This window comes from Bombus affinis, chromosome 10 (assembly GCF_024516045.1).
Source record: "Bombus affinis isolate iyBomAffi1 chromosome 10, iyBomAffi1.2, whole genome shotgun sequence".
Taxonomy (NCBI): Eukaryota; Metazoa; Arthropoda; class Insecta; order Hymenoptera; family Apidae; genus Bombus; species Bombus affinis.
This window is the reverse complement of record NC_066353.1, coordinates 6,790,329-6,814,948: the sequence shown is the minus strand read 5'-3', so window position 1 is coordinate 6,814,948 and position 24,620 is coordinate 6,790,329. Positions and strand designations below refer to the sequence as shown.

Genomic DNA, 24,620 nt, shown 5'->3' with positions numbered 1-24,620 from the left:
AGACTTTATTCGAAGAATAAATTATCCAATTTACCGACTCGGTAATTTCGGTGATATTTCAAACGTTGCGTTTTAATTAATATTTCCATCTCCGCATTAATCGACGCGATTCTATAGGCATTGGACGATGTTCTTCGTAATTTCGATGGCATGTTCCCAATTCAAAAATCAATCTCAGTACATCATGGGGTATAAGTGTGTTGATATAAAAGTGTGTGACGACGAAATTCACAACACGGTGATATGGGATACTTCTAATCACGGCACTGGATTACCAATAAGAATAGACTCGTTAGTCCGTTGGGCGGGAAACTCGTCGAACCATATCGTAGTATAAGGGCGTATAAATTTTGAAAGTGCTTCGGTTTCACCCATTTTGCTTGATAGATTTGATTTATTTCACAGAGAGTCACTGTCTATTTCCATAAAAATTCCATGGAACTGACAGACACGAGGGAAACCAAAATAACTAAAATGACCGTACAGCTTACTCGGTTAAAACCATGGTGGATTTTTTTGTATTCGTGTCATCGTGTCATCTAACGAATCAGAAACGCTTCAATCAAAAAATCAAGAATCGAAAGTTTTCCATTGCGCTTGTAACTGATTTGTTCCAGCAGTGCCTGCTCGAAGAATTCAAAAAACCTGTATATACGAAATACACGGAGGCATTTAGTATTGCAACTGAATATTTATTCCAATTTATCGGATCGAGAAAGTCGTTAAACGTTAGTAATTCATAAAAATTCATAACAGAGCGCAAAAACATACGACATTGTCTTTTAAATATCGCTCGATTGCTCGTAATACAATATCGCGTACCTGGATCAACGTGAATATTCTTGAAAGTTTGATAAAGCGTGTACAGGTTTGCTCATCGCTGTTAGAAGAGAAACGCGATGGTTTAATATAATATAAATGGCACTTGTCGAATCTATCTTTCGCATCCGATCCATTTTATTCCCCTTCTGTCCAGCAAGCAACCCACCATCCATAACGATAATCCATTATCTCGGCCATCTTATCCTTTTCTCCGCTTTGTTTCGTCTTACTTTCGCCTTGTATCTTGTTATTGAACTTCCAGTTACGAGCGATTCACGCTTCATCGTGGCATCTAATTAAGCACCGGATGACGCGGTATCCCGTACTCTGTGTAAAACTGACACAGTATATTCTGTATTCGCCAAATACAACAACGATGATCAGGGAGCACGTACTGCAGGTGTACACGTCGAAATCGATCGAACCTTTTGACGACTCTATAAACTGATCTATTGTAGCAGGTAATAGTCAAGATGTAGACGTCGTGTGTAACCTATCGGCACACTCGATAGGCCGCGAACGCAACGCAAGACACTTTGAATTATTCACGAAGTCGCGGCAAGCTCGAACGTGCTAATTAACCGACAGTCCGTTGTCACGTAAGGTTTCTCCTTAACCAGGAAATTAAACGTCGAAATAGACATCGCGTATACACGTACACAACCGAGTAATCAATCGGCGATATAAACTGTCTTCGACATGTATTAATAAAATCCTCGGTTGGACGCGTGGCCTACGTTAATTAAATAGATAATTAACTAGGATCGACGTTGCTTGATTAAAGCAAACGAGTTTAAACGTTAAGTATTCGTAGCGATTCAAATTCAAAAAGATCAGAAAATAATGTTTTCGATTCTTTTTATCTTTTTAAGCTTCTTGATCGTCTGCTGGAATGAGAAAAAAATTAACCGATTAACGAATAAACAACGATATACAGGGTGTTCCTGTATATAGTACCGGTAGCCGGTGGTACAACCGAGTAGAAGGTAGTTCGATGTGAACGAACAAATCGAAAATATAGAATAAAATTTGTTCGCCCGAGATTTCGTTTTCGCAAAAATCGAGCTTGACAATTTTTCATGCAACTATAATACAATCGCTTCGGAAAGTAACTCGACGATCTTACGTTGCAACTTTTAGCGGCATCGTTAACTTACCTTTCGACGCGACTGTATACCGAAAATTAATATAAATCAAAATATTCCATTTTGAAAAACTCTACTCTCTGCGTGTTTCATAGATTCGGTGGGCAGATCATAGTCTAACGAAGGCCATATACCTGCTGAATTAATATTAAAAAGGCACGATGATCGATTGTACGAATAACCGTTGTAGAATCGAATTATGAAGTGGCAACTACTTGGTAATTCGATAATACGATTGGAAATTGCATTCGTATCGATGATTGGAAATTTGTAATATTATCTATAAACACAATGCTTCGTTTACGTTGAAACAACTCTCATTCTATATCCGTATATCGCGAAAATACCATTCATCTGCCTATGACGCGCGTGCCTGCATGATCACGCGACAAATCAGATTAGCCTTTCGCTATTGCAGAGAATTTCTAGATCGCACTTTTTGATACAAATCGGAAACGTACTACCTGGTATCGTCATTTACATTCACATTTCACATCAACATTTTTAATATCTGATCCTTTGTTAATCATCGATGACAATAGTACGTCGTTAAGAATAATCTGCTGGTATAGAGATAACATTTGTACAACAATTATTCGATCGCGTTTGTCAAACGTCGAAATCAAACCGTTTTATCGGTCGATTTATTTTGCTAGTCGTTTATTAATTAAGTATATCAGCAGCGTGTTGAGAGAGTGGCGAGATCGTCGGCCTATTCTCGATCGTTAATAAAGAATTCTACCCAGTCGCATGACTCGGTAGCCCGTAAGGATAAAAATTCATTTTCACATATATAATACCTTCGTTTCCACGTGTTTTTAACTCTATATACATACATGTGTATACATATGTCTTATATTTATCGAATATGTAACTCGGCATTCGAAATACTTCAAACTCCTGTGAGGAATTAATCGGGAAATCGTAATATCGAAGCTCGTCCGGCGAACGAAAGCGATTGAAATTCAGGGATACTTCGTTGCGAAGTACAAAGCGACTGTATCCGTTCGTGACGTTAAATGAAAGAGAGTTGCGAGGAAAAAAGTAGAAGAACAAAGGGGGTCAAAGCGAGTTGTCGGTGAATAAAGCGTTTTTTATCAGCGCTAGAACAAGTGTATGACGAGCGACGTGTATGAGTCATTATGTGCGTGCGTGGCGGCATGATACGCGCGTTAATCGCGATCAACCGCGGTGTCTGCTTTTCCCAATATAGCCTAGCCACAGAGAGACACTAGCTTACACGTGTCGGGGTAATCCGCAAACGCTGCGTTCAAGCGGTCATACGTACGTTTTAATCGTTTATTTGGCGTACCGGTACGCAAGCATCGAAGCTTTTGTACGGCGAAAATAAATGGGCTACGATTTATTTATAAATCCAATTTGTTCTAGGACACGCGAGAAAGGAGCTTTCTCTCTGCGGCCATAGGTTTCAATATTTTTCAACGAGCGAGTCCGCGCTGATTGGATATACGCGCGGCCCGACACGCACGCGTATCCAGACAAAATCACTGTCCCCGGTCCTAGTATTTTTCTCTCTGCGATGTAACGTTTAACATCGATACACCGTTGCGCTGATAATCCTTTGTGCGTTTATTTGTTCCTACGAATCGACCGTGCGAGAGATCGATTTCGAAGATGGACAAAATTTCCAAAGTTGTCACGACTAAAACGATCAGTGGCCGATTTTATAATGACCCTTTGAACGAAGCCTGGCTTTGATCGCTTTTTTGTAAACGTTATCTTTTTGTTTGATAGATGCGCGATCGAAAATCGAGCAATTGATGCGCGCTCGAACGTTGTTATCGAAGATATAAAAAGATTCGTTAATACTTTCGGTATGACAGTGAGATCGATCGAACGATCGTTGGTACAGTTTGTACGACGCTGATGCTAATATATCGCATAATATAAAGGTTGCGACATATCAATCGTTGTAACCGCACACTGACGTGAAAATTGGTAATACCTTTTAGCTAAGTCAATTACACCAGAGCACCGTTTATTGCAACGAAATTTGAATTAGCGACCGATTAAAGTTGAATTCGTTTGCCTGAACGTATTATTACTTATTATACACGTATAAACGTACAATCGTAGTGACAGGGGAAATCCGTGAACTGCTACTACGCGAACTTGCCTTATATACATATATACCGTTTGCTTCCTGATGGGATACTCAGTTCTGCCGTATGTAGTTGCAACATCGCTCTATCGAGATAAATAACCTATTTTAGAGGCAGAGTTTTAACATGTTGCAAAATTGAATCCAGTTATTCACACGCGTGAAAGAAAACCGGAAGCTGTTAATTGTCTGCCGCTCTAATCTTCCTGCGTGTATTCCTGCCTGCTATTTAAAGATACGCGAAAGAAGTAGTGCGAGCGCTTGAGAACGAGCTAAAAGAAGAACGCGTGATGACTACCCAACATTTTGAGCGAACGTAATCGAATGTTTTCATCGTTGCTAACTAACCGGTATACTGAAAATTAATCACACGGATTGCTCGATACTCCTTCCAAAGTGAATTCTCCATTCTTTCCATTTGAACGAATAAAAGACGATTATCGGGCTGTTTCGTATAAAAGAGGATGGCTTTTAATTCGTAATGTCTATCTTTAAATCGCAGTTTATATTAGAATATTACGATTCTTTGCTGCTCTCCGATCGTATAAAACCTCCATTATCGTATTAAACGTGTGGCTGCGATATTTCCAAATACTTATACTTTTGTCGCAAACTTTGATCACTTTTCGCCAGCTAGTCTATTTATATTATCCTTTGTTGACAGCTAATGCCGTATTTTTCTTCTTTATTGTATATTTAATTATACATTATCGTCCAGTTTGTTATTTTATTTATAATTATTAACAGCTAATTACCATTATCTCTTAACATCCAGAATTATTCATAACATCGCAGAGGGTATAATTAAGCTGTTTAAAATCAAAGCTAACGTTGAGTTACACGTCATGTTATACCGTCGTATCGATTCGTAGATTTAATGCAACGCAAACTGATAACCTTGCAAAGAAAGGGCTTCGCGTATTGTTCTTGAATTTTTATTTTCGTTTTAACGTTTCGACAAAGAAATAACACGTAGAACGCCTCTTTGCGCGGCGTAACGAATTTAAGTTTATGAATATTCAGGCTGGATATGAAATTGCAAGTGTCGAGACAACAAAGTTCTGATTAAAAGCAGCAACAGTTTTGTTTGTGGAAGCACAATGTTCAGGGAAAAATTTTCGACGAATTTTAGAGTAATTAAACCATGATTTCGAAACACGCTGTGAAAATTCAGATTACACTACAAACGATAAATTACGGAATTACGGAAAACGGAGAAACGATCTAAAATATCGTACGATTATTTAGCACGTTGACTTTTATTTCATTTATTTATGATTTATAACACGGTTGATCAATTTGTCAAGTTCCTTTAGAAACGATTAATCCAGTTCCATAATAGATGCAAATTTCACGTTGCGCGAAATTTTTATACAAACTAGTTATTCACGAAATATAGAAACTAACTTGCTCTTGTCACTTTTATAATCTTCTTGTGGGAATATCCAGCTTGCTGGTAGCATCAAACTTGTAAGTTGCATATTTTATATGTGATAAAGTGCTTCGTTTCTGTATTCTGCCCGCAATAGAGTTTAGCTCTGCCGAGGATGTAGTTCCTTTTTCCGTGATTGCAAGTGGTTCTCGCATAGGTATACAGGTAAGTAACAGCAAACAGAAAGAAACGATTTTTCGTTTGAAAATTCAAAACTGCATGATAATTTGTTAATTTTAATATTACGACGAATATTATTCGCGTCATACTGCGTTCAAACGATCAAAGAACTTTTCCTACTATGACAGAAATAAAAAATTCGACCAACTTTGCTATCGCGTGCAATTACAAATATTCCGTTGTTCTACGTTTATTAAAAAAACACGATTACACATAGTTTTCGAGAGAACGAATTTTTTACCAACGATGTTTAGAAATGTCTTTTCAAATTAACTCAAGAGTCACGTTTTTTCTCGTATCAAGATTTACATTCCACCGTGATAACGTTTTATCCAAATGTTATATTTCCTCGTAAATAAAAATCGAACACGTCGCTCTTTACGTAACGAAGCTTTATTTACGGTCGAAGCATTCCTTCCACGTGACGGTTATTTATGTTACTGTGTTCATAATCTACAACTAAATGGTTCTCTTCTATACGTCTCATGTCGTCTCATTCGTATCTCGAGACACTCGTGTTTTACTGCTATATCTATATACATATAGCGTAGTAAAAAATATATATATATATATTAAAATTGGGTAAGGGAATCAAAGGTAGATAGACGTATCAATTTCAATAAGAGACGCAAAAGAGAATGAAACTAAAAGCTAACATTTTAACGATTATCGGAGGGTCTTTCCTAGTCTTCCTAGCCTAGAATTCCTAATCTCGGTCGGCACCTCTACGACTCCATTTATATTCGTAGTTGTATCGTGTTTATTTCAACGCGGTTTCTACTGGTTTCCAGCGATTCGGGATCCACCCAAAACCGTAAGTCTCGCAATTAATAACGTTGCAGTTGATGCGACTTCGAATAACGATTACAACAACAACAGTTAGTGATTTAATCGAATCGAAGACAGGAGTTTTTTTCCATATTAAGTATCTTAAAATACGAGAAACGGACATGTTGAATATAGAAAAAGATTGGAAAAAAATTGCGTACATATATTTTTAGCCAAACATAACCAATTACGTAATTACGAAAAAGGATATCACAAGCGAACCATACCATCCAGTAAAAGCTACCAAACTTTTATCGGTGAGTAATAACTTGTCACATTTTCTGTTATCGCGTGCAATTAAGCTAATCAGTCGTATGTACACCAACCGTCTAATTTTGATAATGGAAACAAACGGCTGTTCTATAAAAAGCTATCACTGTTTTCTCGCGTTGTTGCTAGCTTCCTCGTGCAGATAGAACGGAACTTAACTCGGACCCTTTATTCGAGGGAAATTTATTAGACGCTGTCCCGCGTGGTAGTCCGCTGCACAGGTTACAATATCGTTCGGACTCAATAACGAATCCTTTATTTTTGTACATGCCATGTCCAGTGGCGCACGCGAAAGTATCGAACGATCGTTCGCTTTACGCATCGAAATTAAGCCACGCGCGGGTTGCGGCGATCGTTCAGTGAACGGCACTTTTTCAACCATCTGGTTTCAATCGTAGCCGGGCTGGCACGAAATGTCAGTGTGATCGGTAGGAAGGACGTTTCACGAAGCTACCGCCTCGGTTACGCTGGAAAAGGGTGAATTCCGGCGAGTGTAGAAGCGATGGAAGCACGGCACGGAATAAACGAGCCAGATTCAGATTGATGCAGGATGCAAGAAGTTGCTTTCGAACTAACAGACCTAGCTCGCCCCCTAGACAAAAGGGATAATGGCCGGAGAAAAATTCCCTTGTTAACGATTATAAATTATACGCGGATCGTGCTGTGCTTTTCGCCCTTGTCATCGGCTTCGTTTTAAGGATACAGCACAGTTTCAAAGATGTTCCTTCGTGAGATATATCGAGGAAATCCTTCTCAAAGAAAATTCCATCGGTTGTTAATTAAATCCGAGAACAGTCTCGATATTATGATGCATATAAAACGTTACATTAAGAACCCAAGAGAAAGAGAGGTCGTCAAATATAGATTATGTACAAGCAGTTCTAAACTTCTTAGACGTTACACGTACGATAGTTACGTCTTTTGGTTAGTTTTACTCGTACATCGCATTGACAAACTTGGACTAGTCGACTCTGAGACGTACGGTAATTTATCACACGCGTAATTAAAGATTTTACATTTACGACTATACGTTACTCGATACTTGTACGTATCTCGTTAAACCGTTTGACGTATTCTAGCACCACACCAAGATAACGAATTTCAAATATTTTTTTGCAGAGTTAAGTATCGCTACATTTGTTTCTTTCGATCGTCGAATAATGATCGAATATAGGGGAACGCGTATCCCGATTTACGTTTTTGTTTAGAACAGATAATTCTAATTTCCCTGGAGTCTATCTTTATCGCGGATCTTACTTCGCCATTACGAATCAAGTCTCGCAAGTAGCCTGCTCAACTAGTTTATCGTAATCGAATCGCTCAATCCCTCTTTCAAACTTTATAAACAAATCACTTTGTTTCTTTAATTTCATCTAATACTCGGTTGATGAAAAGCAAATAACAATCTTAACGTTATGTAGCTACTTCGCTTGATGTTAATAAAACACACCTTCGCTTCCTTTAAACGTTGAAACGTTATCCTCCTACTAAAAAAAAAAAAAAAAGTCAAAATGTTCTATATAAACTAAACTTACATTATCAAAATAAACGTGTTTAGATAGAAAAAAATGTTATTAAAAAATGCTTACTTTTGCTACGATTATATAATAATTCTAGAAAATTACTAACGATTAACTATCGGTTAAGTATACTATAACCTGTTACATCGTATTTTTTACCATTTATTGCCATCGAGAAGCCAAATATAGCCAAAAATACCATATCGATGGCACTTTTGGTATCGTCCCGTATCTCGTCTACCTTTTCACTCTCCATCGAATTCACTTTAATCCATAACGAAAATGGGATATAAAGTGTCTTCGGCGAAACGACTGTACCGTCATACCGAAAACGAAAGAGAAATGAAATAAACGAAACAGATTCGGATCGATTCGGTTGGTCGATCTTTTTCGATAAAAGCTATTTATCGTTCAGCTTGCCGTAGAATGTCGCAAAACGATGTATTCGTATAAATACATTCTACGTTCTGTCTGCAAATGAAAGCTCTGATAGATAAAATTTTCGATTTTATATTTAAATCGTTTCTACTTGATCGATCGATTACACGTTTATCTTCGTTAAGAACGTTGCGGAAATATTTAAGAGGGATTGACATAAAGCTAACATATTAGTCAGACAGGAATATACTTTTCGTAATTGAACGACGGAAGCTTCTTTGTTACGAATATATTACGTTACCGCGGATAGTCAAACGTATTAATCCGAAGATGAAGAAATATATCATCGTTGCAGAGACGGATTTATAGCGTTTTGAGATGGTAAAGACGATCGCTGTAGCTAAACGGGATAGTCATTCTATATTTAGATCGTTAGGAGAATAGGAGTAATTCCTCGGGGCTCCGTTGAATAATGTCAATTACGTTTACAATAAGAGTAAAATAACTCTGTAACTTTAAATATTCGCCATATATTTTCCCATTTATTTTATAGACGTAACAATTCGAGGTTGTTGGCGCGCCGGTAGTTACTTGTCCGTTTCAATCCCTCTTACGTCGCGTTGCGTCGTTCGCATGTTCGTGTTACGGATGAAGTTGGACGTACGAAGAATTTAGATAAAAATATAAATTCTGATTTTTTAGTTACATCTTGCCGTTACATCTCGCTTTAACGTCCTTCGAAATTAACGCTTTAACTTTCAAATGCTCGATCATCTGTATCGATACTGGCTTATGCGAATATTTCATATTTACAGCCCGGAATCGTAGATGCGCTATATTTTCCTGTTATCGTTCTCATTATCGAGTTGATTCTCCTATCGCATAGTGAAAACAGGGAATTATAATCGTAAATATCATAGCTAATGTCGTTCAAGGTGTAAACGGTGGTAAATAATCAGAATTTAAATCGGATTCGACTAAATCCACCTAAATAGAATCTAACGATGCGAAGAAAAGCGGAAACAAAGTATACCATCGTGTTATTTCCAGTAGTTCAAAACGCCAACTTTCCTGTGCCAAAGCAACGACTCGTAAACGTCATTCTCGCTTAATCTTCGATGATGAAAGCCATCTGGAAAAAGCAACCTCGCTGCCGGGATCTGAATAGAACGTTCGAACTGCGAGTAAATATCACGAAAGTGTCATTACGGGAGTAAGTGTCATGGCATGACGGGATCGGAGGTAGCTTCGGGAAACTAAAGGCGAAGCTGTACGTTAATCTCGAACACGCTTCCTTCGCGCGTTGGCTTTCGTCATTTCGACGGAGTAGCGCGTGTCTCGGTATCTAATTCGATCGCATCGAGTTAGCAGGTGTTAGGTAGCCACCGGGTTTCAAACAGCGCGTGTACGTCACCGTAAGGTTAGAGGGTAAGCGTGCGAGTTGGAACGAGCGTATGGACGTTTCGTGAGCATTGCGAGGAAAACGAACGCGGGGAGGAAGAGAGCGGTAGAACGGCAGCAGAGTGAACGGCGATAGCGTACGAGTGGGAGGGCATCGATAGACTAACCGGGTGGCTTTGACCCGCCAATTCAGCATCACCCATACGGGTACTCAACCGCAAATCGAGTTCCGGCCGTAGGGCGGAATAAAATCGACTTCATCCCCCGAACAACCCTTCGCCCTCCACCTGTTCTCTCCTTTCTCTGCTAACCACACTAGGTTACGGCCGATTCGCATGTAGGCGAATCCGGTAAGACATTACTCGCCAGGGACGCGTTTATTCGACGCTCTGGGAGGAAAAGCAAGCTGGAAAGAAAGAACGGAGGAGAGAGTCAGCGTGCCTATAATCGACATGGGCGAATAGAAGATAGCGAGATATCTAGTTTCTCGATGCACGTGTATTTATAATACCGTATATCCCCGTCTATGATACGCGCGAGTGTGCGCTTTCGCTTTGGATAGATCCCAGAGAAAATTGCCTTCCGACGTATTACATTTTTAATGCTGAATCCGCTTTCAAATTGTTAATCGGTGAATTCATTTTTACGTTAATTCGCATTTGTTTCTTTATCTCGATCCGTCTAGCTATACGCAGCTTAATCGATAATAATAGACAAAGTGTGTTGTTTTCTTCTAAATTCCTTGGAAACGATCGTTCGCTAACTAGTACCAATTTCAAGTTGCTGTTCAATCGTCAAAAATATTTAAATGCCTCGCGTAAGTAAATTACAGCCGCTTGAAGCATTCTGAGTTAAATAAAAACTAATCATAATTTATGTACATAAAGATCTATCAGCACACACGATATAGAAGAACGTATGTACATATGAAATATCCAAGGCGAATTACTCGTCGTTATATCGCTATATTTAGTATGTCAAACAAATCTCCAATTACATTAATTAGATTCCATCTGTTCAGCTGTAGTCGTACAAATATGAATTTGCATAAATACCCGCGGTTTACCAATAACAGCCACCTATTCGGTTTCCTGAAATTTTTATCTAGATGCTGCTCTATATGCTGCTCTATGTACATATAACGCGATATAAAAGTAAAGAAAAATATTTCTTCGTAAAGTTCGCCAAAGAATTTAAACGCATCTCGTTTAATTTAACCACAACGTGGTTAATCACCGGCAAAAAAATACGAACCGCCGAATCCTACACAATTCCGTAGAAATGTAAAAAAAAAAAACGATAGGACATAAAGGACTCGTCCGTCTATGAACAAGTTCGGTACATGGAAACGATCCAACGTAGGAACTCTCGGTTCCGCAAATGGCAAGCTAAATGCAAAGCCCGTTTCTGTTGTCGACAAAAGTAAACGGACGGTGCGTTTGGGGTTTGAAGAGTCACCCTGTTGGACAGCAGACACACGGAGGTCGAGTTAAAAGAGCCGTATTTTAATTGTCCGAACTGGAAGTCTCGAGGCCAGAGGAGATCGATGTTGTAGCTGCGTCGGTTACCGTTATCCTCTTTATTACGCGTATCGTACGGTCTCTTCGCTTACGCGAATGCACGGAGTTATCCGCCGTGTATTTTACTCCCGTCCGTGTAATATACCTGCTGTATGAACGAATGCGCGTACGACGTAGTAGAATTTATGGGTGAACAGATATACTTAGCCGGCGTGGACGGCGTTGAGTGTAACTCGGGGGCACGTTATTGTTGCGTTAAGTGTTACGACAACCGGTGAAACTCGTTCCGTAAACGGAATGCGAATGAGAGAGGGATAGATTTATTGCTTCGAAAATACGGGAACGCCGACCGTATGTACACGCGAACACGAATTTCCGGCCACCGAATGGAACACCGATTGATTTCCCCGTTTGTCATTTTATGAATCTCGTTGCGTTTCGTTTTACGTAGCGAGGCTGACACGTGTTCGCTCGAAGCTTATGACGCTGCTGTGCTAAACAGTACCGCTGGGTGATAACAAAATTGATGTCTAGCCAAGTAGTACGACACGATAATAACGTGGACGATGAAAAGAAACGAGAAAGCGAAGATTACGCTTTATCATAGTATTTCAGCGCGATATTGACTTTACAATTTTCATTTTTACTCTATATAATACGCTTACCTAATACGTAATACCTAATCACCGTATAACCAGAGACATGTTTATTCGTTTAAATATTACGTAAAAAACTAAAATTATCAAGCTGTATTATAATAGCTGTAATATTATAATTATTAACATCAACCAGCCTGTATGGACACCAGATATAATTGATAAATAATTCATAAAAATCTATTTTTTTACTATTCTATATGGCTTCCTTCTTACTTGTATGAACGCTATTATATTAGCGATATTATAAATTCTAAATACCTCAGAATTATATTAAAGGTAAATTTTTATAAATAATTAATCTTTAATATACAGTATATACGTATACTTTATGTTTATTTTAATTGATCCTTTCAATTTATTTTTCTAACTTATTCCGGAAATTTGCTGTATTAGCTTACTAGTTCTACGCTCTTCTATATTTTTAGATTTATTCTTCCCTTGACATGTGCCGTATCAAGTTACTAGTTTTACGCGTTTCTATACGTTTTTAAATTTACTCTTCCCTCGGAATGTGCTGTATCAAGTTGCTAGTTCTACGTCTCTATATTTTTTTCTTTTTTCTTTTTTTTTCTTCTTTATAAACCCACCCCTTACGCGATACACACACGAATCACATAAATTTACGTAATAGCAAGCAAATCTCCGCATGTATGACGATTACGTAGATACAAGGCTAAAAGGTGTTACGGTTTTATGAACGCGCTTGTACGGCTCTACAAACGCGGAAAGAGAACATTCTCTCGTGTATTAATTAATAATTCTCGATTAAATACAAACACGTAGTCACGCAAGAACAGAGGCGATGGAGATTCAGATCCCCTTGTATGCGGAACGTCACGCATGACCTAATGCGACGTTGGATGGCACGGAGTCAGTGTGATGTCAACTTGCAGAAATAACCGGTGGACCGGACGATTTCGTACCTTTTGCAACGATTTTCGTACGTTTTCTTCGTTATACGATCTTTGAAAATTGTGAATTAATCGTTTATACGCATATATCCGGAGGTTCGTATTTACTGGTCTCACTTCGTATATATTTTTATACACTCACGAAAAAATATTCGGTTTATAGAAGAGCAATTGTAAAAAATAATAAATTTAACATATATTCCCTTGAATGTTTCTTCGTGCACGAAACGAGTCCTATTATTCTAAAAATTGTTATCTATTTAACCATGAAATAAATTGGTAAAATACACAAGTACCGTTACTATTACTGCGATAATGCTAAACGTTTTACTACCGACGATACATCGTCCAATATCGTAAAACGAATCACGTAGACACGTATGTTTATGATCCGACGTAACAGATCATTACCACTGATAAATCTGAATTTATGTTTCGTAAACTGAAAACAGGTTGCAATTTTATTTCCGTAAAACACCTGCTGACCCCGTTACGAGAAACGATACAAAACGTACGATACAAAGCTAGAAACTTTGCGCTTGTAAAAGTATCAAACGTTCTCTCCGGCACAATGTCGATACTCGACACAAAGGTGGAGACGTGGAATGCGATGGTAGAATCATGGCTCGGAATTATAAAGAATAATTTACGACTACTTGAAATTAAGATAGCGATGCTAATAAATCTGAATTCTCTGCAGGCGAAATTACGAGCATCGAGACAAAAGTAGCTTCCGTAATACGAAAGAAATTTATTCGTTTAAGTGATAAACTCGCAGCTGTTCCATAGATCTACGAATCGTACGATTCTAAATGAAATTTGCTACGTTTCTATAGGTATCGTGACTGTTGGAAACCGAATTACGAAGCAAACGTAATCGCAAGTTCATACTTCTTATCTTGGATGTACGTCTGCACGTAGATTTAAAAGGATACGCCAGTTCGAATGGCACGAATATTCCAAGAAGCCTTGTGTGCCCGCGCGCGCGCGCGCGCGTTGTGTGCTTACCCTTTGACCGAAATTCCGATTTCTTTTGTCGTGAATATCACAGTGATGACAATTTTCCGTTCCACGAACATACAAACAATACTCACTGCGAATAAACAAAATAATTTTAAACCCGACGTTTTTAACTAGTTGTTCTAAATTATTTTAAACTTTTACAAATTTTAACATAACCAGGATAAATACGATACATTTATTTTTATCGGTCAAACGTAACTTTTAATTATTAACCTCTTGAAACATACACATTTGTTAGAGACAATCGTTGTTTTCAAATTTAGGTGAAACTTCTGCTATTAATTATTAGAAATTAATTATACATTTTTATTAAAACTTTTTATTACGATGTAAACGTATTTTTTCCTCGGATTATCTTGTACAAGAAGATAAATGTTTTTCGTGCAACGTTATCGTCGATACAAATCTATGTACACGTGGAAAAATGCATTCTTCTTAATATCTTCGTCGAATGATATCATCACGGAGAATTTTCTATAAATGTTTTATATCGCACAGCTTTGTTTCTCTCTGTCCCGGCAAGTCCTCGTTCCGCTTCGCGTTGCCTTATTAATTATTAATACACGTTGATTGGCTAGTTTTCACGAAATCAAATTACCAATCAGCGCGTCTTGTATAGGTCGCTTTCTCCCTTCCCACGAGCTCCTATCTAGGAGAGGGAGGGAGGGAATTTTCCGCGGCGATGAGTGGCGGCTACTTTTTAGCGACATCGCGGCGGAGAAATCCTCCAAACTTTTACCGTTACAAACTGACCCTTTGGAATTTCTGCTTTATGACGCATACATAATCAAGGGATTGAGAGCTAGGCGCGAAACTCCAAAAAAAAAAAAAAACCCTCAACGATACTAAGTGCCGTCCACGCACGGTATCGAATCAACGCACAAAAATATCCATGATCCCGACAACATCGTAAACCGTGTCAAAAATCTAACACCCTTTTTACGTTAATGATATAGATATAGCCAATTTTAATTTAAATGATAAAATAATAAATACGTAATAAAGTCGTGGATTCTGTAAAATACCCCAATTGCGTGAACAAATCAGGCGGCTGTTACAGAAAAAGATATGGAAATTAAAATTCGTTAAACTTGACTCTTGCTGTGCAACAATTTCATTGTTGTTTCGTTGTTTCATCCAGTGTGTAGAAAATGTATTGAAATTCATAAGATACTGGGTTAAATGTTATCCGGTTTAGTTTATATCGAGTAAACCTACAACTTTCACATCATCTTCTATATGTATATAAAATTACTTTATCGACATATCCGAATAACGAATACATTTTTCTAAGAAAAGTTAGTCTTTTATCTTTTCAGGGGAAATAGATTGCCATATAATTCAAGGGGCTGAAACAAAATTAGCGATAAAACTATAATCTTCGGTTAATCGGGGAAATTTTTTCTTCGACGCAATTTGTGATACGACGCGCACTGGAAACAGGATATGACTTGGCAACGTGTAAGTTGTCAGAGTGGAAAAGAGGGATATATAATGCATAGCAGCGAGAAATAGGTCGCAAAGGGAAACGGATCGTTTATTGTCAGACGTATTTTGCAACTAGAGAGAAGCTAGGATATTATAAGCGCGGGAGCTATTTCAAAGTCAAAAGATTTCCAAGTTATCGTCGCATTTAACGCGCGTGTTATTATTAAAAATAGCGGATCGATCGATCGTGCAGAGAATGTATCGATATGTCGATAGAACGTTTAATATAATACGAGATCTTTGAATCAATGTTGAAAACGATAACATCGATCTATTCGTAAAACTTTTATTTTCCTTCTTTGTAGCTCTCCCGAACGTTTCACAAAATCGATTATCAACCATTAATTTATTAGAAACTATTATTTTACTCTTTACGTCGTGTCGTTTCTCTGTCCCAAAATAAATTATTCGTTCAGAGAGTCGAAGGAAAGAGTTAAAAGTTTTCTTTAAATAATCGTTATCGATATAAATCGGAAAGTATAACAAAAGTACTATTATCTCTATATTTCAGTTTGTAAATTCCTAGTATTAGTTATAACGCGCAACGTATTAAATGTCCGATATTGTTGGATGAATGTTCTAAATTGCTTCTTCCAATAATTGTACGTATGTATCGTTATATATCGTGTATATCGCTCTAAGCCGAGGATTTTTCTTCGCATTCGCCACGATCATTTCGATATTCGATAAAGTATTTTAAGTGTCCCATAATTTGTATCATATGATGCAGATATAATAGTATCGCTTTATTTTTTCAAGTTCCGCCGAATATTCTGGACTATTCAACGAGCACAGACATGGTGGTACCAGAAGGCAGTAAAGTGACTTTGCACTGCGAGGCGACGGGATCACCGGGACCTAACATCACCTGGCGACGCGAGGATGGCCAATTAATACCCTTGGCAAATGGACGAAAAGGTCGGTTTAATCCTTACCAGAGTTTACGTTTACCAATAATTCGAAAAACACATTTCAAATAGTTTCAAATTCATCCATGAACAAAAGTAATATCGTAAATGATACGACGAATGGAAGATCGATACAGTTTTCTCTGTTTCTTCGTAACATCGATGATATCTTGATCGTTAAAAAGCTCACAATTTCCAACAATTTTCATAATTCTTTCTCTACTCTACTTTACTTTACTTTACTTTCTCTACTCTGTCGTTTATTGATTTTTTAAAACCGCTGAAACAAAGTTTCGAAAAGTCGTAACAAAGAATGCACAGTGTTCTGCACGATAATCCGTTCGCGGAGAAATCGACAGAAATTGACTCTCTGATAAAGAAAAAGGAAGGATGCTATGAAAGCGAGAATCTATCGTTAACGATAGATTCTCGCCATCTATCGTCGGTTGTTCCGTTCGATTTAATTATTTGAGAGCCAATATTTTTGCGACTTAGTTGCGCGTTCGATTACATCGCCTACAAAATTCATCAACATATGCACGACAGCGATATCGTGTATTATACTCGAATGTTTACGCTTATCCTCGAGTGTCGGTACGCGTTACAAACATTACGTTTCATGTAATCGCGTAATCGCGCAATCGTGTAACAACTTTCGCTCTGAAGCGAGCAAACTGAAGATTTTCAAGTATCGGTGTTAAGCTGCAGAAGCATATTCGCCAGATTCGCTGTAACCGAGTCTTGTAATCTCCAGTGAGAGCAAACACACCGCGTTCGAGCAAGGCCAATAGGTTAGAGGCTGGTGATACGTTTGCATAGGTGGGGAAGATCTGCTATATTTGCATTGAAATTGGCAAACACCGGCAGATTGCTATGCGTACTGAGTTTCGCGTGGCTGACTTTCGCGTCCGACAATGAAACACCGAATGGGTTGCGACCGACGTTTGTTTAAACGCGATCACCTTGCCCGCTATGTAATTTCATCTTTCGTATCTTGATCTGACGATCAACGAGCGATCGACGATACGAGTCTGTCAGAAGCGAATTCGATCAACTTCGCTTCTCGTAAATGTCTCGCTTTCGTTGATCAAACACGCGACAAATATTTCATTCGTAAGCAACAAAACACTCGCTTCTATAATTTCAATTATTCAAATGAAAATACGAGATAAGTACTAGTAACTTCCAAAATAAACGAAGACGATATTGTTTATACAGTATAACGTATATTTGGTAGAGATACCTTCTCCTTTTCAACTTATTCCATCGATGAATATTTCGAGCGACCGACACGGCGATCAGAGATTACGCGATAATTTTATTTTATTATCTACGACTCACGTTCTCTTTGCTTGCAAAGATAAAACGAATTACGACCGATTTGCTTTCTTATTGTAATTCGAAGATCAAGGTCCATCTCGATCGTCGTACGATAGATCGCTCGCTATCAACGAGATCAAAGATCGAGAGCGCAAAAGCGAAGGCTCTATACTATTATTTTATTCTCTAAGATTTCAATAGAAGATTTGGCTATACGAAGGATTTGTTTCCATAATCTATTTAATTGGGAGACGATTGAAACAGAGTTCTTCGTAAAAAGTATAATAAACACGCGTATCGTTTTAAAGCTTTTATCGCAATATTTACGCTGTTTGCTATTTACGTCGGTCTGTAAATGTTGTTTAAAGATACTATTTATTTAGCTCAAAACTAAAGTAGACAGAACCGGGACAAAGGGAAACACCGAGGCAAAGTGAAATATTGTTTTCTACGCTGTTACGCTGCTAGCAGTAATAGATACTTCGCAAAAAGAATCCAATATTATTCGCGACATTATATTTGTGTTAGCGATATAAAATCTTTAGGGTTTTTATTGAAAATTTAAACATTTCGCGTATCTATTTTATTTTTAGATAAATGATGTTCCATCTATATAAATGTATATAAATGGTACTCTTTCTCGGCTCATTATCGTCATTCGGACGATACACAGAGCGAAAGAAAGAATACGTTGTTTTTAATTTTTAATAATTTAAATTAAATAATAAGTTATGATATATAACTTCGTAAGCTTTCGTTTCATAAAAATAATCGAATAAAAGTAATTTTCCTCCGTCTTATTTACTTTATAATTTACTTTCCATTTTACACTTTACGTTTTACATTTTACGTTTTACATTTAATTCGTTAATGTTTACTTTACTTTTACCTCGCCAACGCAGAAACGTTGTTACAACAAATTTTTTAAACAAATACTTAATCAAGTTTTATAGCAAAGAAGTTTTTATATCGTTTCGTGCGCTTTTAGATTTTAAAAAAACTTCTCTTGCTTCTGCCCCTTTTATCCTTTTTGTTATTTTATTTTGTTGTTTCACTTTGTTCCATATTCCACCACATCTCATAATCTGCCAACAATAACATCGCCATCATATTTTCAGATAGATGGAACGATAGCGAACGCGTACCTATCGTTTGCATAAAATTTCAGACGTTATAATATTTAAATAAATCCGATATTGTACTATAACGCGTGTTTACAGTAGAACTCTATCCATTTGGACGACATTTATCGGAACAAAATTTTAGTTAATGCCGGATTAATTGAAATTTTATGCCGGTTAATTCACTTATCCGAACGTGAGCTGCTGTTGTGTAAACGAAAAACGATAGGTGACGAAGAAAATCGGCCACTATTTTTACTATACGAACTGCAATTATGTAAACAGTCGTCGACAAATTCGGATGAATCGAATTCGGAAACCGTAGTCAGATATTGCTCTGGAAATTTCGTCGAAACGAAATTCAATAATAAAACGTTTTAAACGTGCAAGCCACGTGACCGATTAATCGCGATTTGTTTTGTAAGAAATGTAACGAACGGTCGGCCTGGTAATTGGTTACTCGTTAGGTTTCGCGCAGTTTTCGTTCTTTCGTATTTGACGTCGTTCAGTTTGTTAGCTGGGCACAAATATTCCGCTAGATTTAATCGTGGTTACACGACGTACGTCGTGACTACCCAGACTTTCGGATAAGTAAACTGAATTTGCCGACCTGTAGCTGGACAAGACAACATCAAAACCGTGTTACTGCCGGTTGTCTGTTTCCTGCAAATATCCGTTTGGCCTTTGACCATATGAACGAAAAATTTCATTTTATATAGCTGTCGAAACTAATTTTCTAGTAGCGCAACACGCGAGATTTAGACTTTAAACGATTGTTCGCGTTCCGTCAAAGAAACGACTTTGCTGAACGCAGAAATAGCGAAACAAAGAAGTAAATTAATTTTATACGATATAATATATTCGATATAAATCGATAAACGAACATAGGCTAACATTAAATAAAAAGATCGAGTAATCAGGTATTAAATGATAAATGGAAGAAATTCCTCGTTTAGGCAGTAAAAAACATTTAAATTATTACGTTTTTATGTAATCTATACACGAATAAAAGTTTATCAAAACGGTATAATCCACAAGATATCGTTAAATTAGACTTTATACGACACGTGTATATGATATATTCTATTTGTACTATATGCGAAGCAATTGAGAGAAAAGTTTGTTTTTTCAGACGGACGAATTTTCCAAAACCTTTCGGTGTTTGACTGCGAATTTGAAGTTTTGCGCTACTTTACGTTCGATGACGTTCCGTTAAAAACATTCGACATTTGATATACGTATATACGTATATTATTCACGATACAATTTACACTTTTCGATGTAATCTATCGCTTTGAATAAAAATTAATACTCTGTGAAATTGCAAAAAAAGAAAAAAAAATGTGACTTTAAAAATTATATTAAAATTGGGGAGAAAATTTGTGAACTCAGCTATGCTTTTGATTACTTTGCAAAACAAATTATAGGAGAAAATTTCGACGTAGTTTTCATCGTATTGCAGGTAGTACTGCCGGGAAATATACTGACGCTGAAAAAGTTGTTCTAGCCCATTTCAAAAACTTCATGCTCGTATACCAAACTGTCTGAAAGTGTAACTTCACCGAAACTTCCCGGAAAAAAAAGGCGTACATTCAGGAAGCTTCAACGAGCAGTATCACGCCACTCTATATGTGAAATCTGTTTAATCGAAAATAGCGTACGTAAATATCAATTTCAACGAGAGATACTGTGTACACTGTGTTCCAGCATTTTCCGATCAAATTTTTCCAGAATGTTCTACCAACAAGACACTGTTGTAAGAATAAAAACAACAACAACAAAATACGAAGGGAGTGGTACTTCAATTTGCAATACCATCCGCCACTACTTCCATATTACTACATTTTCATGGATAATTTCATCTCTACCGATATCGACGACTTCTTTCTCCTTCTTCCGTCCGTCAGCCCTTTCGCTTCCGCGATACTTATTATTTTTGAACGTCCAACTTACGGGGAATAGGGCATTGTCGGTTTCAGTTCCTTTTTTCATACGATAAGAACAGAAGAAGAATCGTATTAGTAACATTTTATCAAATTTATGGTATAAATGAGAACGCGAAGGCAATGCGAGATTTCGGATTTTTTGTTTTTTTAATTCGTAAAAACCTGCGAATACTTGATACGACGAAAACAATGTTGACTTTTATTGGATAAAATATAATTTTATACGACAGCTTATTTCAAAATATTTGAATTTTAAGTAACGTTAGAAAACGTTATATCGTAAAACGGATAATTTCCATATAAATATTAGATTTACACCGCTTACCAAGCGTGAGCTTGAACGAGTCGAGCTTAACTATCGTTAAAATTTATTTTACAGTGCAGAGTGTCGAAGGACCAAATTTTAATATTTCTAAAGTAAATCGGTTACATATGGGCTTCTACCTTTGCATCGCATCCAATGGCGTGCCACCATCAGTTAGTAAAAGAATTATGCTGACTGTTCAATGTAAGTACATATTACCAATAGCCTCCTTTGATTCTTTCGCTATTGGAAAACGTATATGCATACATCGAGCAACGTACATCGATGCAATATAATATAAGTAATTATTTGCCGAGAAACGCGTGCCATATAATATAAAAATATCTTTATCTCCACTTATGCAATATATATATCACGCAATGCCGTAATTAATTTCTTGGATACAATAATTTCTTTGCTTAGAAACCATCTATCTTTTTACGTGTCTTTCACGTAAAGTTAACTTGTTCCACACACACACACACACACACACGCATATTTGCAAGGATTAAGACCGACTTGATCGAAATTAATTTGACTTTATTATCTTTTAATTGCACGATTAAGTACGTATATATCAAACAGGGACAGTCCGCTTAACGGATTATTAATTTCGATATCATATAGCGAAAGAATTTAAAGGGAACCTTCTCAAACTCTTATTCTCTATTTTGGACATGATTAATTAGCGAAGAATCTTGAATCAAGTCGTTCTATCGTGCTTTTCATTATTCGTCCGCAATTTATCAGCCACGGCGATAAAATGCAAAAGCTAAGCGAACACGAACGGAAAAGCAAACGTTTATTTACGCGATGGGGAGATCTGTCTTTCTTCTTCCAGTTCCACCCATGATTTCGGTGCAGAATCAATTGGTGGGCGCTCAGGAGGGACAACAGTTGACTCTGGAGTGCCACTCGGAGGCTTATCCTAAATCCATCAATTATTGGACAAGGGATAAGGACGAGATAGTTCCGCAAGGTAGATTAAAACAATGATTCACCGTTTATTTTCTCCAGCAGTCGTTTATGCAAAACTTCCGATAGCCTTCAACCTGCTGTTTCCAAGGTGTAATCGCGTATCCGCGTACACTCTTCTTGCATTTATCTTCCAAGGAAAAAAAAGAAGAAGAAGAAGAAGAAGAAGAAGAAGAAGCAGAAGCAGAAGAAGAAATAGAAAGAAAAAAGAGTAATTGGTTGTAACGAGACCTTTGAATAACGAAAGCTCCGTACCAAACGCATAAACACGCGTGGAAGGAAGCGCGAATATAAACGTTCAGCTTCGCTTTATGTCAGGGCAGCTATAAAAGGCAGCTTTAGTACTCTTCATCGATCCTTTCCTTTCCTTTCAGATCCTCGTATTTTCCTCGTATCACGATCTCCGCTCGTTTAGTGGTTTCCGTCAAATATATTTTGCAAGTCCATCCTTTCCTAACTGTGTGTAAGGTCATGCGTCAGCAACCTCCGTGCTGGCCGAATTTATTTTCTTTCAATTGCCACTTCCATCGTCAGATACTCGATCGATCTTTCGGTCGTCCATTTGAATTACGCCAATTTTTTTTGTATTTTTGCAATATACTCTGAATGTTTTGAACCGTTGGTTTTGCTAGAATTTCGGTATTAACGAGAGTCGATCTATGTCGGCTACGATAAACACGAGACAAGTATTATGAAATAAAAACCGAATCTTACGAATGTGTCGACTTCGAAAAATATGTTAATATCATGGTTTTTGATGAAAGAAATTTGGATAAATAATCTATGCTCTGTACATCGTAGCCGTCGGTCCATGTTTTTGTTATTTATTGTATATGCAGGTATGTACGTGGGCCCTAACTTGCACAATTCAAATAATATTATCAGCGTAAATTTACAACTAGCCGGTATTACAAACTATCGGTATCGATCAATCTTGTTCTATAACGACGATAAACTTGGTAATAAAAGAAATTAAATTCTACGAATTAGCAGAGATTTGATCATCGATATAGAATTAGAAAATTGTAACTGAAAAGCCTAGATGACCAATAATTTCCAACTTGTACGTTCGCTGATATTATTAGTAGATTGTTATACAATGATTACATATAATTTCCCAATACTTTGAAATATTCTCTGCGACTTTACGATCGACTTGGAAAGCTCTTTACATGTATATGGATCGATGCGTCGATTGAAAAACCGAATCGACTGTCTAATGCGTTTATCCGATTGATACATCACGCGCCTAACCATATGTTTCGTCTGATTTAGCTTTCGGTCGGTTGTTCGAACAGAATTAGCTTTTGAATAATGCATAAGAGAGTCGAAGCAGGACGTTAGAAGTATAACGTGATTTCATCTGGCATTTATGAGAAGAGTCGAGGATGCGTGTATGTATACGAAGACCGAAACGTCAACGTGTGGCCTTTTCCGCTGTTGTTATTACGTCGATAACCTTGTTGATATTTGCATCTGTATCGAAGGCAATAATAATACTTGCAACGTGAATTTTCATGCCACAATCTGGTTGCTACGCAATTTCCACCGTCGTTATGCTCGATGATGCGTCATATCTTTCTTTCTTTTTTTTTTTTTTTTTTTTTTTTTACTGCGCATATTTTAAAATCGATGGAGAACCAAGGATAAAAGGTCAAGAGATTTAAGCACAGAGATTCGATACAATTCAAGTACGAGCAATTTTTGTCAATGTACATTTACTCCTTGCTTAATATTTTCTCGCGCAAATGTGAATTTCAAACATAGGAGCTTCGTACATCAAATAATTCAAAAATCGAAATATTCCAAAAGGCTAAATGCTTCTCGCTGTAATCGCAGCTTCGATCGATATTTTACCTTGAAACTTACCATTGAAACGAATAAGAAGTTCGTTTCTTTCCTTTTATTTCTATCAGTTGCGCTTTAAAATATGTATCTACAGCTTTCCATGTAACTTTTCCGTAGCATCTCGTCGATTTTCGTTCTACTTGTTCTTTATACGGACGAAAATTGACGCTACAACGACGATTCGAATACGAACGACGATAACAATCATTAGTTGGCAGAAAATATTTAGCTTGTTCTCGGAAAATGATCGTTCGTGCTTATCGAAGCATGGATCGAGGCATCGTCATTGCGATCGTAAAATTCGGTTATCCGGCTCGGTAAACGTAAAATTCATTCGAGATTCTCAAAGAGATTGCCAAATAGCAAACTGTTTTTAACCATTCGAAACCAAATCGTGGACATTGCCGGTAGTTATTCACCTCGCAATCGTACTTTCCTTTCATTATTTCGCTTTGCATCCACGTAGCCTTTCTATTCGCGTAAGATAGCTACCATCGTT

The 24,620-nt window shown here is 37.4% G+C and overlaps 2 protein-coding genes across 3 annotated transcripts in view; one reads left to right on the top strand and one right to left on the bottom strand.

Annotated features, from left to right (window-relative positions):
* Nucleotides 1-24,620, bottom strand: part of LOC126920983 (protein shuttle craft) — a 219,593-nt gene that overhangs the window by 74,980 nt on the left and 119,993 nt on the right. The window lies entirely within an intron of this gene.
* The window catches only part of LOC126921005 (lachesin-like), a 256,734-nt gene that overhangs the window by 220,335 nt on the left and 11,779 nt on the right, over nucleotides 1-24,620 (top strand). For both annotated transcript variants that reach the window (XM_050732126.1, XM_050732125.1), the window contains exons 4-6: nucleotides 16,459-16,617; nucleotides 21,374-21,502; nucleotides 22,140-22,277. In XM_050732126.1, the coding sequence (XP_050588083.1) occupies nucleotides 16,459-16,617; nucleotides 21,374-21,502; nucleotides 22,140-22,277 (426 nt within the window). The remainder of the gene's footprint in view (nucleotides 1-16,458; nucleotides 16,618-21,373; nucleotides 21,503-22,139; nucleotides 22,278-24,620) is intronic.